The 12,101-nt window shown below is 39.7% G+C and overlaps 1 protein-coding gene across 5 annotated transcripts in view; it reads right to left on the minus strand.

The window, feature by feature from the left end:
• CR2 (complement C3d receptor 2) overlaps window positions 1-12,101 on the minus strand; it is a 34,453-nt gene that overhangs the window by 7,084 nt on the left and 15,268 nt on the right. For 3 of the 5 annotated variants that reach the window (XM_036100295.2, XM_036100300.2, XM_078078190.1), the window contains 16 exons: window positions 11,752-11,940; window positions 11,341-11,440; window positions 11,012-11,094; window positions 10,114-10,521; window positions 9,415-9,591; window positions 9,245-9,335; window positions 8,872-8,948; window positions 7,487-7,894; window positions 6,685-6,861; window positions 6,526-6,610; window positions 6,081-6,163; window positions 5,192-5,584; window positions 3,949-4,134; window positions 2,651-2,839; window positions 1,976-1,999; window positions 1,213-1,288 (listed from right to left, as the gene is read on the minus strand). In XM_036100295.2, coding sequence (XP_035956188.2) covers window positions 1,213-1,288; window positions 1,976-1,999; window positions 2,651-2,839; window positions 3,949-4,134; window positions 5,192-5,584; window positions 6,081-6,163; window positions 6,526-6,610; window positions 6,685-6,861; window positions 7,487-7,894; window positions 8,872-8,948; window positions 9,245-9,335; window positions 9,415-9,591; window positions 10,114-10,521; window positions 11,012-11,094; window positions 11,341-11,440; window positions 11,752-11,940 — 2,746 coding nt within the window. Of the gene's footprint in view, window positions 1-1,212; window positions 1,289-1,975; window positions 2,000-2,650; window positions 2,840-3,948; window positions 5,014-5,191; window positions 5,585-6,080; window positions 6,164-6,525; window positions 6,611-6,684; window positions 6,862-7,486; window positions 7,895-8,871; window positions 8,949-9,244; window positions 9,336-9,414; window positions 9,592-10,113; window positions 10,522-11,011; window positions 11,095-11,340; window positions 11,441-11,751; window positions 11,941-12,101 lie in introns of those variants that run through there. The other 2 variants (XM_036100296.2, XM_078078191.1) reach the window with 2 other exon arrangements.

A 12,101-nucleotide genomic window follows, 5' to 3' on the forward strand; every position in this document is an offset into this window, starting at 1 on the left:
GATCGAGCCATGTGTCAGGCTCCCTGCTCAGCGAGGAGCTTGCTTCTCTCTCTCCCTCTGCCCCTCCCCCTGCTTGTGCTCTCTCTCTCTCTGTCAAATAAATAAATAAATAATTTTAAAAAAATTAATGTTAAAAAAAGAAAAGTATATCTTATTTCTGAATAAAACATAACAAAACATAGAAACCTAGCAATATACTTAAGTAGTCATGAAAACAACAACCAAGTGAGAGAAAAGATTACTTCAACAAATAGAAAGGCCTTGGATGTTTCTGAATGGGAACACATTACAGAAAAGATGTCAGTTTCTCACAGACTAATCTATAGACTTAAATGCAGTCTCAACATATGTTTTTTGGAGATGCCAAATGATCTAAAAATCACCTGGTAAGAACAAACAGAAGAGAATAGAAAGGAAAATCCTAAAAAATTATAGCAAAGGAATTCTTGACCTACCATATAATAGTAGAAAGCTATATTAATTAAACACAAAGTAATTTGTGATGGGAGGACAAATCAATACAGCAGGAAAAGAAGTCCAGAAACACAACATACCAAAATATATTAATTATTTGACATATGGTCAAGTTAGAACACACTTTCTGGAAAGTCATTTGGCAATATTGATTAGGCATCTTAAATGTTCATACTCTTACCCTTAGTAATTCTAGACATTTATGCTACAGAAATAAGTAAATGTGGAAAAAGGTTTATTCGAAGATGTCTCTTGTATCTTTATTTATTATCAAAATAAATGTGGGAGCAACCTAAAATTTCCACAATACAGAAATACATAGAACAATATACTATTACATAATTAAAAAGAAAACATAATATAAAGACACAAGAGACAAAAGCCAAATTAAAAAAATTAAAGCAGGGGACTATCATGTCAAAATTTCAGTTAAAAAGAGAGAAAGAATATAAGATCAGATAGGAATATACCAAAATACCTGCAGTTGTTACCACTGGGATTTTTAAAATTTTAATTTTCTAGATTTTTTAATATATATCATCTGAATAAACATCATTCAAATAAAATAAGTGCTTGATATTTTTTAAGTTCGCACAGAGAGGGCTTCCTTCTATATGGCACAAGATCTCTTACTCCACACTACAATGTTCATGTCATATGACTTGTGCTTCTGAGTTTAGTTTCAGGCAAGAAGCCAAAACCTTTTGTGCCCTTTGGTCAAGCATGCATTGAACTTACCGTTCTCTGTGTTTTAATATTGTGCATAAGGTGACACCAATCAAGAATACAAGAAGTACTGAACCTGCAGAAAGACCTAGAAAACAAAACAGCAAGTATCAAATGCCAGACAATTGTGACCTATATTGTTTTGAAGTAATTGTGGGGCTATTCCTAGCGGTGGGGAAATTGTTATGGGACTTTATACTTATCCTTTGTTAGCCATATAATGTTACATTCCTAAATAATCATACTTGGGCTTAATTTTTTTCTGATTCAATCCAGTCCACCTTTAATCTAAAGCACCAAGCATTTGACCACAGGTCTCCAGTCAAGTTTCTGTTGAGCTTTTCTGTTTCTTTCAATTTTATTAATAATATTCTTGTTACTGGGGTGATATTAGGAGCTCAGGACACAAGGATCCCACGACTTGGCATAACAACATTTAATTCTCAGTTGGAAAATATATTTTGCTGTTGCAGCCTGTTTGATAGTACCAAATCATGCAAAAGATCAAAAGTTAATATAAACTCAACTTTCAATTGAAAAACTGGGAATAGTTGGCTTTTTAAATTATTTATTCAACTCTATCCAAAAGTGTCAGTTTGTAATATGAAGTACGTATTAAAAGAGCTTTAAGACACCAAAAAGGATAAGTTCCTAGGAGTTAAAGTGAAAAACAAAAATAACAGGCAGGATATAGGGCCTCAAATTTGATATATATATATATATGTATTTATAAAACATCATTAGAAATTTAATTCAAATATTTAAGAAAACTTACCACTAAGAAGAGGAGCAAGTGAAGCTAAGGAGAGTACAAAATCACAAAAATATTAGTCTAGTTGCATACTTCAGTGCAGCCCAAAGTCCCGTGATAATATCCCCAAAGATAACACTCAGCTCCTTTCTCTCAAAATCTACTTAAAAAGATGTATTGGGACCCTGCATTGTATGCACTCTTCCTTCATTTTTTATGTAACAATTCACTGGATGTTTAAAAAAATAACACAGTAAGTTGGGGTAGTTCACGAATGAAAAAAGCCAATATACTCAACTTTATAATCAGAGATTTCTCAGGTTAGAGTGCAAGTAGTAACTGTTACAACATGTTGTTCAACATATTTTTTGGAGATCCCTGTCAAATTGGTTAAGTACTTATAAATCAAGATTCAGCAAGAGAAATCTCAGTAACAACTCCTTTCAAATGTAAGGTTGTTAGTTCTGCATCTTGTAGGTTGGTACTCCTCTCCCTTTATTTTCTTCTTTACTTCCCTCATCCTCAGAAAGTTTTGCTTTTTCTAGAATAGACCACTAACTTCAAATTCATCTGTTACTGTAGCACTGGTCACAGACCCACATCAATTTAAAACCTGGAAGTCCCTAACGTTGATGGATACTCCTCACTCTTCTTCTCTCCAGTGAGACAAGTATGAGCACGGTAGCCTTTTGCTGTTACCTGGTGATTTGCAGACAGCCAGGGGCGGGTTCCATCCCTGATCATCCTGACACTGGCTCTGGGGACTGCCTTCCAGGGTATACCCCTCTTCACACTCCAAAGTGACGATGGCACCATACTGATACATTTTCCCAGGCTCCAGCCCCTTCTGGATTCCATTCACATACTCTGGGGAGCTACAGTTTACCTCTGAAATGAAAGAAAGCTCACTGAAGCTGAGTCATATTTTAGCCTTTTCTCAAGGAAGTAGATACTGCCCTGAATGGAAAGGTTTATGAAACCAACTCGGTTCATTCTCAGTAAGGAAAGCCTCACTGTGAGAACACAAAAGAACATCTTAGGCAGAGTCTTTCTGTGTCAACCATCCATCTCAATTACCTCTAGGTAATTTAAGCCAGATTATTTTCCTTCTTTGAGCTTTAGTTTCTAAACTAATAGTGTTGGATAATTTTAATGGCCTCTTAGAGAAATGGTAAAGGCTGAATGGGTGATATTAAGAATTCTTAATGACTGTTTCATCTGTTCCACTGTTACTCTATATTTGTCCATACGGAACATACTTCCTCATTTCTCCTTTCATCTCACACCATAGGGGGCAATAGCAGGAGGTTTGGGATTTGAATCATGACTCTAGGACTCCCCAGCTGTGTGACTTTGGGTCAGTTACAGATCTCTCCACTCTACCGAGACCTCATCTGTCATATAGGAATAATAATGGCACCAACTTCATCTGGTTCTCAGGAAGATTAATGAGATAATGCACGTAAGATGTTGTGTGCAGTTTCTGGCATTTAGTAAAAAGTGCTTGACAAATATTAGATATTAACTCACTCTTCCTATTTCGTATGCATTGTTTATGTTAATGAAAATGAAATTCTGAAGCTTTTATAAAAAAATATACCCATAATTCCACCACCACTTAGAGGAAATATACTGACAAGATCATTGTGCTTTTTATCAGTATTTTGTCAAATGCGCACTTATCATAACTACAACCACAGGTTAATTCAACCTGCACTTTCGTTGTTTAATTGGTATAAGTACTTCAATTTTCTATATTTAAAGGGCTACATAAGTGATCACTCCTCAGATAAGCTATACCCTGAGTCATTTTTTTTTTATTTTGTGGTATTTAGACTAATTAATGTATTCATCCAATTGAATCAATCCAATGAAATGCATTTAATTAAATGAGCCAATTAATGCATTTATTTGGTTATTTTAAGTTGAAATACCTAACTGAATATCTATTTCAGAGACATTTGAATAAAAAAACAGGAGAATAATAGACACCACACCTTTACAATAAGGGGCAGATTGGCTCCAGGTTCCCTCATGTGTGCAAAGAAGGAGTGCTTCTCCCACAAGCAGGTAGCCTTGGTCACAGCTGTACAGGATTGACATTCCGGGAGAAAATCGAACTATATCTCCACCGGTATGATTCCCGTTGGGTATCTTAAGTGGAGGTTGACATCCTAAGGAAGCTTAGACACCAATAAAAAAGGATCTTTAATTTAGCACAAAGGAACATATAGCCAACACTATCTGTGGGTGACAGCAATACTGAAAGAAGGTAGGAAACAAGCCAACTAATTGGTATCAAGAAATATTCATTCCACCTAAACCAAGTAGCACTGGACAGAAATTTGCATTGCTTACATATATCGTATGAGATCTGAAGAAATGTCAAAAGTAGCATAATGAAACATCAATGGTCGTGGCCCATGATTGTAATCTATCAGGTAATAGTATTCTTTTCTTTTCCCTTTAAATAGCGAAGGGGCTATAGTTTAAGGGTCTTACACTCCAATGCCTTCTGAAACCAGGAAGTGAAGCCACCAGATATGACAAATCAGAGAGCATCTGTCCTAAAAATGGCAGCCATCACCTGGTTCAAGATACAGGTGTCTTTCAGGAAAGCAAAGGGGGTCCTCACTGTATTACACATTCACTGTTCATCTTGGGCTGTGCAGATGGGTTTCACTTAGGATGAGACTACTGTGCTAGCCAAAGAAAACCATTCTGGTGAGCTGAATTCAGTTCTTGGGGCACCGATTGGCAGCCTCTGTTGTAGATAGTTACTGACAGGAATAAAACTGCTGAATGATAACTATAATGACAAGAAAGACAATTTGATGGGTTTGAAGGGCAACATTCATCTCCACAAACCCAAAGTTCTCTTTCTGGCTGGTTTCACAGCCTTAAATATCAAATTATCAAGCAATATTATTGCCAAACACTTGCCCTCCCAAAAAGTATGTGTGTTTTTTTTTAATTATAAATTAGTGAAAAGAATAAATTTTAGAGACTCCATCAGTTTGGAAGTTAACCATTATCTTCTCATGTACTTTTGCTCAGCACACCTAGAAAGGGAAGGGATAAAAAAAATCAGATGAGAAGACAAGGCAGGTATCTTGTAAAACAATGTGATTGCCGTCACTTTTACATGCTTTTCTGTAGTTTGAACGGTCAGTGCAATTTCAAAGCCCTTTTTCTTCATTCTGGGCAACACCCCATCCCTTATTCCTTAAAATATCTTACCCTTTTTGATACAAGTCGGTACACCTGGCACCCATTTGTTATTGGTATGACACCTAATCACGTGACTGCCGTTCATGATGAAGCCAGGATTGCAGGCGACATACACTGTGTCATTGTGGGAATATGAGGAACGAGTTTTGTTGAGCTTGTACCCATGTTTGACTTCTGGGCTAGGGCAGTGAATCACAGGCGGAGATTTTAAGCACTTTGGGGAAGGTCCAGTCCAAGATCCATGTCCTTCAGAATCACTTATGCATCGTATATTTTTCTCTCCCAGAAGAGAGAATCCTTGGTCACATTCATAAGAGACTTCATTTCCATATAGGAAGGGTCCTGCCATCACGCCCCTGGGCCTTCCATGGTCAATCATGGGTGGAGGCTGACAGTGAATTACTGCAGAAGAGATTTAGGAAATTCTGCTTCAGCTAGCACACCAAGGTGGACAGTCTTCAGTCAGGCACAAAGGAAACTAGGCAACTGCTCGTACTGCACGTAACCACACAAGAATTTAGATTTTTAGAACCCAGGTGATGCTTCCTTTAAAACAGCATTATTAAATTCTCTATGCGAGTAATACATACTCGTTCCAAAAAAATTCAGAAAACAAAGTATTATGAGAGGAATAAATACAGCTATGTTCCCATAAACTAGAAATAAAGGCCATATATATAGTTTTTTCTTAAATCTTGAGCAGATATATAGCAAATACTCAGTTCCTACTTGACCACTTTTTTCCCCAATGCCAGCGCTGACCAAACACGGAAAGATTTGTCTTATGTACAATGAAACAGAACACATAGACTATTGAGGTAGTTATAAGGCTAGTTCTTCAGTGGCCTTCCCTCTCTAACCCCTTACTACCCCAATGACAATTTTTTTTCTAACTTACCTTTACAAAGTGGAATCTTTTGGAACCAAACCCTATTCTCAGCATCTTGACACTTCTGGTAAGTATGTCCTGTCAACCGGTACCTAGAGAGAGATTGTAATGCATTTCCTCTTCCCAGTATCACATCTCTGCAACCTAGCTTCCTCAAACCACAGATACAGGGGCACTTCTAAATAAGAGCTTTGGCAGACAAGGAGCTAAAACTCTTGGCCCTCCAAGTAAGAAAACTACTTCAGAAATAGAGTTTTCCACAGCAAAGTCATTTCCATGTCAAGTAAGGACTGAAAAGTCAGAGAGATGTTAGTTAGACCTTTGGAACCTCACTTTCCCTGTGGGTGTGACAATGAGAGACCTCTAGAGGGAGTCACTAAGACAAGCTGAGGACAGAATTAATGCACAAAATGAGGTGGAGACCCCTTTTCAGAATGGACCATCTCATACTCACCCATCTTGACAGGATGTATTGACTGGTATCACATGTGAATGAATGGGAGGCTCTTGAAAATCTCCCCCAGGTTGACATGGTGCTTCTAGAAGAGCAAAGTTTGAATTATTTATGCATGCCTGATATCACAGAGAAAAACAACTCTGCAACTGAAAGTACCTTCACACCGAGGGGGAGAAGGACTCCAATTTCCTGAAGGCATACAGTGAATGGATTTGTTTCCCACAAGCAAGTAGCCAGGGTCACAGGTGTAGTCTACAGTCATCCCAGAGACAAAGAGGACCCTATTTCCACCTGTATGCTGACCATGCTGGAGCCCAAAAGGTGGCTGGCACCCTGAAGAGAAAACTCCCCACATAAATACCAACAAGAAAAAAAGAAATATATACTCAAGAACATTAAGTATACAACATTTGACAGCAGACAATCTGAAACTTTTAAGCCAAAAATTATGAAGCTGTAATTACCAAATGTTTTCTGCTCTTTTGCAGGAACCAGGCACCTTTAAAAAGGTCCTCTCGAAAACCAAGAAACAGACTTTTAACTATAGAGAACAAACTGATGGTTGCCAGAGGAGAGGTGGGTGGGGGATGGGTGAAATCCGTGATGGGGATTAAGAAGGGCACTTGTGATGAGCATTGGGTGTTGTATGGAAATGTTGAATCACTAAATTCTACACCTAAAACTAATACTACACTGTATGTTAACTAAGTGGAATTTAAATGAAAACTTGAAAAAAAATAAAAAGTTCCTCTTATTATCTACCCTGAATATATCCCAGATCCAAGGGGGTATTTACATGAAGAACATATAAAAACACATAGGACATTCCATCACAGAATGAAGAAATGGGATAGTAATCTGTGCACCTTTGCCTTTTTCTACAACTCTAGTTTTGGGTTGGAGCTAATAAACAAGAATAAATAAGTAAATACCTCATTTTCCCCCATTGGGTCCTTACCTTTTTCACAAACTGGTATTTCAGGATCCCAGGTGCTATCGGCTTTGCAACGAATCTGATGGCTGCCCTTCAAAATAAATCCATGATTACACTTGAATGTTACACTGTCATTGTAGAAATATGGGGCATCCTTGCCAGATATCTTGTATCCATTTGCAACCTGGGCAGGTGGACACTGAACAGCAGGGAGGAAAAGTTTACAGACAGGGGCAGGCCCACTCCAGGTGCCCCTCTCTTGGTCATTGCTTATACAACGGATGGTGCTCTCCCCAATGAGGTTGAATTCCACTCCGCTCTCTGGCCCAGGGTTGCATGTGTAAGTGACCGTGGTTCCATATAGAGTATCTCCTGAGGAACTCCCTGTGTGTTTCCCATTGTAGATGGCAGGAGGTGGTGGGCAGATGATTTCTGGAGAGATGAGAATTTACTGTAGAATTTTGCTCCAGTATTAGACACCAAAGAAGAGAAAATGAAGAGACACCAAAGAAGAGAAGACGAAGCGACACCAAAGAAGAGAAATGAAGACACCAAAGAAGAGAAATGAAGCTGGTTATGAACCTGTTGTTATCAGGTTTCCTGGAAGATATGGATGAATTTTGATGATAAGAGTTAACATCAAAGCTCCTTATGTATGTAAAACTCGATTTAAACAGATATCCTAGCAAAGATTTTTCTAATGGAAATCTTTGTTAAAAGTGAACATGTTCATCAGTATCATATTGTGAGGCAGTGAAGTCTAGTAGTAAATTGGTAGTTAAAATCATTGTTTTTTAAAGGAACCAATAAGTGAATAAAAGGCATGCGGGTGGGTAGAATTAAGCTTTTTTGAGTATCATCTTTGTGCTGAGGTGATAGGATAGGTTAGCCAAGAATCGCTGTCAATAGAGCATCTACTTTTGACAGGTGATTTTCTCATCTACAAAGTAGGGATAGTACCATTTAATTTTAATAACTTTGAAGTCTGGAGTCTCAGTTTAACTTTCCAGATAAGAGGGGCTGGAATTTCCAAGGAGTTACATAAAATTGCCCCAGCTCAAATGAAGCAATAGAAACAGATCCCACACCAATCCCCTCTCTCTCCACTAAACTATAGCGTTCCCCAAATTAAGGATGGTTGCTCATATACTCACTGTCCTCATTATCCTTAAACTGCTAAGTCACAAAAGAGAATCAGAAAGTGAATACATTTAAATTGATTGGCATGCTATGAAGTAGAAAGAGGTGACAGCAGAAAGACAGCAAAACTGTGCAACTAGAACTGTTGACAAAGTTAATCGAACAGAATCTAATATTAGGATTCCCATAACATGGCCTCAGACAGAAATCTCCCAGGAAATGGGTACATCTTACACTGTTTCAGGTCCTCCATCATTTTTGCTACTCACCTTCACAAAGACGAATCTCCATAAACCAAGGAATCGCACCTTGGCACTTCTGATAAACACTCCCCCCTAACCGATACCTAGGGACAAAGAGCCATGTCATTTTTCATCTTGTGACCACTAAGCTAAGCAAAGCTGTTGGCGCAAAGCAGACTCACCACTTTTAGGACAAGAAATAATAGGGACAAATATGTAGACAGCATCGGCACCATCCATTCATCGCATAGGCAATGTTTCCATGCACGCAACAATAGCGCAATCAACCCTTCTGCAAACAGGTGACAAGGAAGGCTCTTTGAGATAAACACAGACAACAGAGCTTGTAGTGTGCCCTGATAAACCAGACCTGGGTCAGGCTGAGACAGCCCTCACTCACCCTTCATCGCAAGAAGAGTTAACATCTGGTCTAACAAATTGATCCTGGGGTTTCTTAAAGACTTGCTCTTCTATAGGTTCACACTCCGCCACTAAGAAAAGAGACCTGGATGAGAAATCAGCTCAAGGCAACCTCAAAACCATAAAACATCTACATTCAAAGCCTGGCACCTTTGCATTTGGGGGCAGTGGGTGTCCACACCCCCTCAGAGGTACAACGTATGGATTCTGTCCCCACGAGCACATAGCCAGGGTCACAGCTGTACTTTATAGATGTTCCTGGGTCAAAGCGGACCATGTGTCCATCTTCCTTTTGCCCATTGAGAATTGTAGGAGGGGCTTGGCACCCTAAAGGAAAAGAAAAGTTTTCTTATATAAACAACAGAAAGAAACAAGCAAAGAACTTATCATTAATGTGTAGCTCAGTTTTGGGTACTTTTAGATCAGTGGTTCATCTTTTTTCGTTTCTGCACTTCGGCTGCTGCAGACTTTGTTCAGTTCCTACTCGGGGCTCTAACTCTTCTCCTGTCTCTTCTTTTTTTAAGGAATGCTCTCCTATGTGTTTAACGGGATATATCCCTAGGGCGGGGGCTTTGCTTACTTCCCTTAAAAAAATTACTATTGAAACAAACAACATTTTTTTCCCTAAAGAATGAGGCAACTTAGTGATCCCTAATGCTTTTCCCCCAAGGATACTTCCACAAAATGAAATAACAGCGGGGGAGAGATGTTAAGAAAACCTATATAATTTATATTCACTATATGTAGTAGAATTGAGGGGACTAGAAACTGGAAAAGGCCCTGCTTAAATCCATAACCCCATCCTCTAACACTTCAAAAAAATGAATCAGTAACATTTGGAACACCCACCCTTTTCACAGACTGGTGCCGATGGCTCCCACATGCCTTGGGCATTACATCGGATTGCCTTGCTGCCCTTCAGGGTGAAGCCATATGAGCAAGCAAATACCACGGTGTCATTATAGGAATATTGCTCTTTCTGCCCAGATGATATTTGGCCTCTTAGGATCTGGGGAGGTGGACACTGAATGGCAGAACTAGAAAGTTCACAGCTTGGGGCACGGTGACTCCAGATCCCAGTCTTCTGACTATTGGTGATACAACGGATAGTCTTCTCCCCGGTAAGGATGTATCTCACTCCTTTCTCTGGGTCTGGGTCACAGGTGTAAGTAACTGTGCTTCTGTATGGAAAGTTCCCCGAAGAGCTGCCTGTGTGTCTTCCATTGAGAATAGAAGGAGGTGGCAGGCAAACAATTTCTAGAGAAATTAGAGAGAAATGACAAGATTGCTGTTGTACTGCAAACAAAGAATGCCTCGGATGTTGCTTGTACGACTGTCCCCTCCTAGGTTCAGGGACAGTGACATTTGAATCGGTAACATACCAATCAAGGCAGCTATAGCAATATAATTTTAAGTATGATTGAGGACTTTATTCCTGAGTATATCTACTGGGCTGACCCTTTGATTTCTTCTACTGAATATACAATCCCCTTTCTGTGCCCGGCCTGGCTGGCAAGCTTATAGAGCTTTCAGAGAAAGAAGAGCCTAGGAACCCTGTTTCACTTGAGTAAGCAGAGAGGAAGGAGGCGGCTGAAGGATGCTTCAGTGAAGAACATACCCCTTCCAGATGTCTATGTGAGATCTCTGTATAGTAATGACTGAACCAAAAGCTTTTAGTTAAGCCAAGAATGGAGCGTTCTGTTCAAGGACCAGGGAAGTAGCTGCAAACCACAGTTTTCTAACCTACCTTTGCATACTGGCATCCTGGTCCAAGAAGCCCGCTGTCCAGCAATTACACATTGACTGGAAGGTTGGCCTTGTAACCGATACCTAGAGACAGAGGGGGGTCGTTCGGGACTATTGAGCAGTGGGTGTTGAGAGCAACAGCCTCCACTTAAAATCCAAGACAAATTCACTTACCTGACGTGTACCAACCCCTTTCATAAGCATTCTCTCCCAGCCTCACTGTAGGCTCTCCCTGGATTCTCACAGAGGAACCCTCAGCAGGTGTCACTGGTCACACCATGCACACATAAACGAAATGAATGAAATCTCCAAGGCCCTCCTGACACTCACCCTTCGTTACAGTCAAAGTTCACAGTCGCACCGACCCGAAGACTTGGAGGGCCCTTTATCTGTCCATTGAGAAACGGTCCTGGAGGTTCACACTGTGCTTCTAAGGAAATAAGCCAAAGATGAGCAAAGTGTGGCAAATAACAGAATAGCCCAAATTCTTTTTTTAATTAATTAATTAGTTAATTAATTAATTTGAGAGAGAGAGTATGAGTTGGGGGGAGGGGTCAAGGGGGGGAGAGAGAGAGAGAGAATCTCAAGTAGGCACCACACTCAGCATGAAGCCCAACTTGGGGCTTGATCTTACGACCCTGAGATCACGACCAGAGCTGAAATCAAGAGTCAAACCTGACTGAGCCAACTGGGTGCCCCAGAATAGCCCAAATTCTTAAACTCAGTTGTAAATGTAGGTACCTTTACATGTGGGAATAACAGCACTCCACTTTCCCGAAGACAAACATCTAATGGTCTTTTCTCCAACAAGCAAGTAACCAGGTTCACAGCTGTAAGTCACAGATAATCCTGGGGCAAAGGGGCCAACCCTCTCCCCTGTGTGAGATCCATTGGGGATGGTGGGAAGTGATGGACACTCCTGTGGGAAATCTTTACACACACACAGTAGGAAAAAGGCCATCAGATGATACATCCTTCACAATCTAGATTTTGACTTACATAGATCCAAATATATGACATGTGATCTATGGTAACCAGTCATCATTAATTTTTAACTCAGCTTTTCAAAGATCAGACAGGTGTGGCTTAAC

Source organism: Halichoerus grypus, chromosome 7 (assembly GCF_964656455.1).
Source record: "Halichoerus grypus chromosome 7, mHalGry1.hap1.1, whole genome shotgun sequence".
NCBI lineage: Eukaryota > Metazoa > Chordata > Mammalia > Carnivora > Phocidae > Halichoerus > Halichoerus grypus.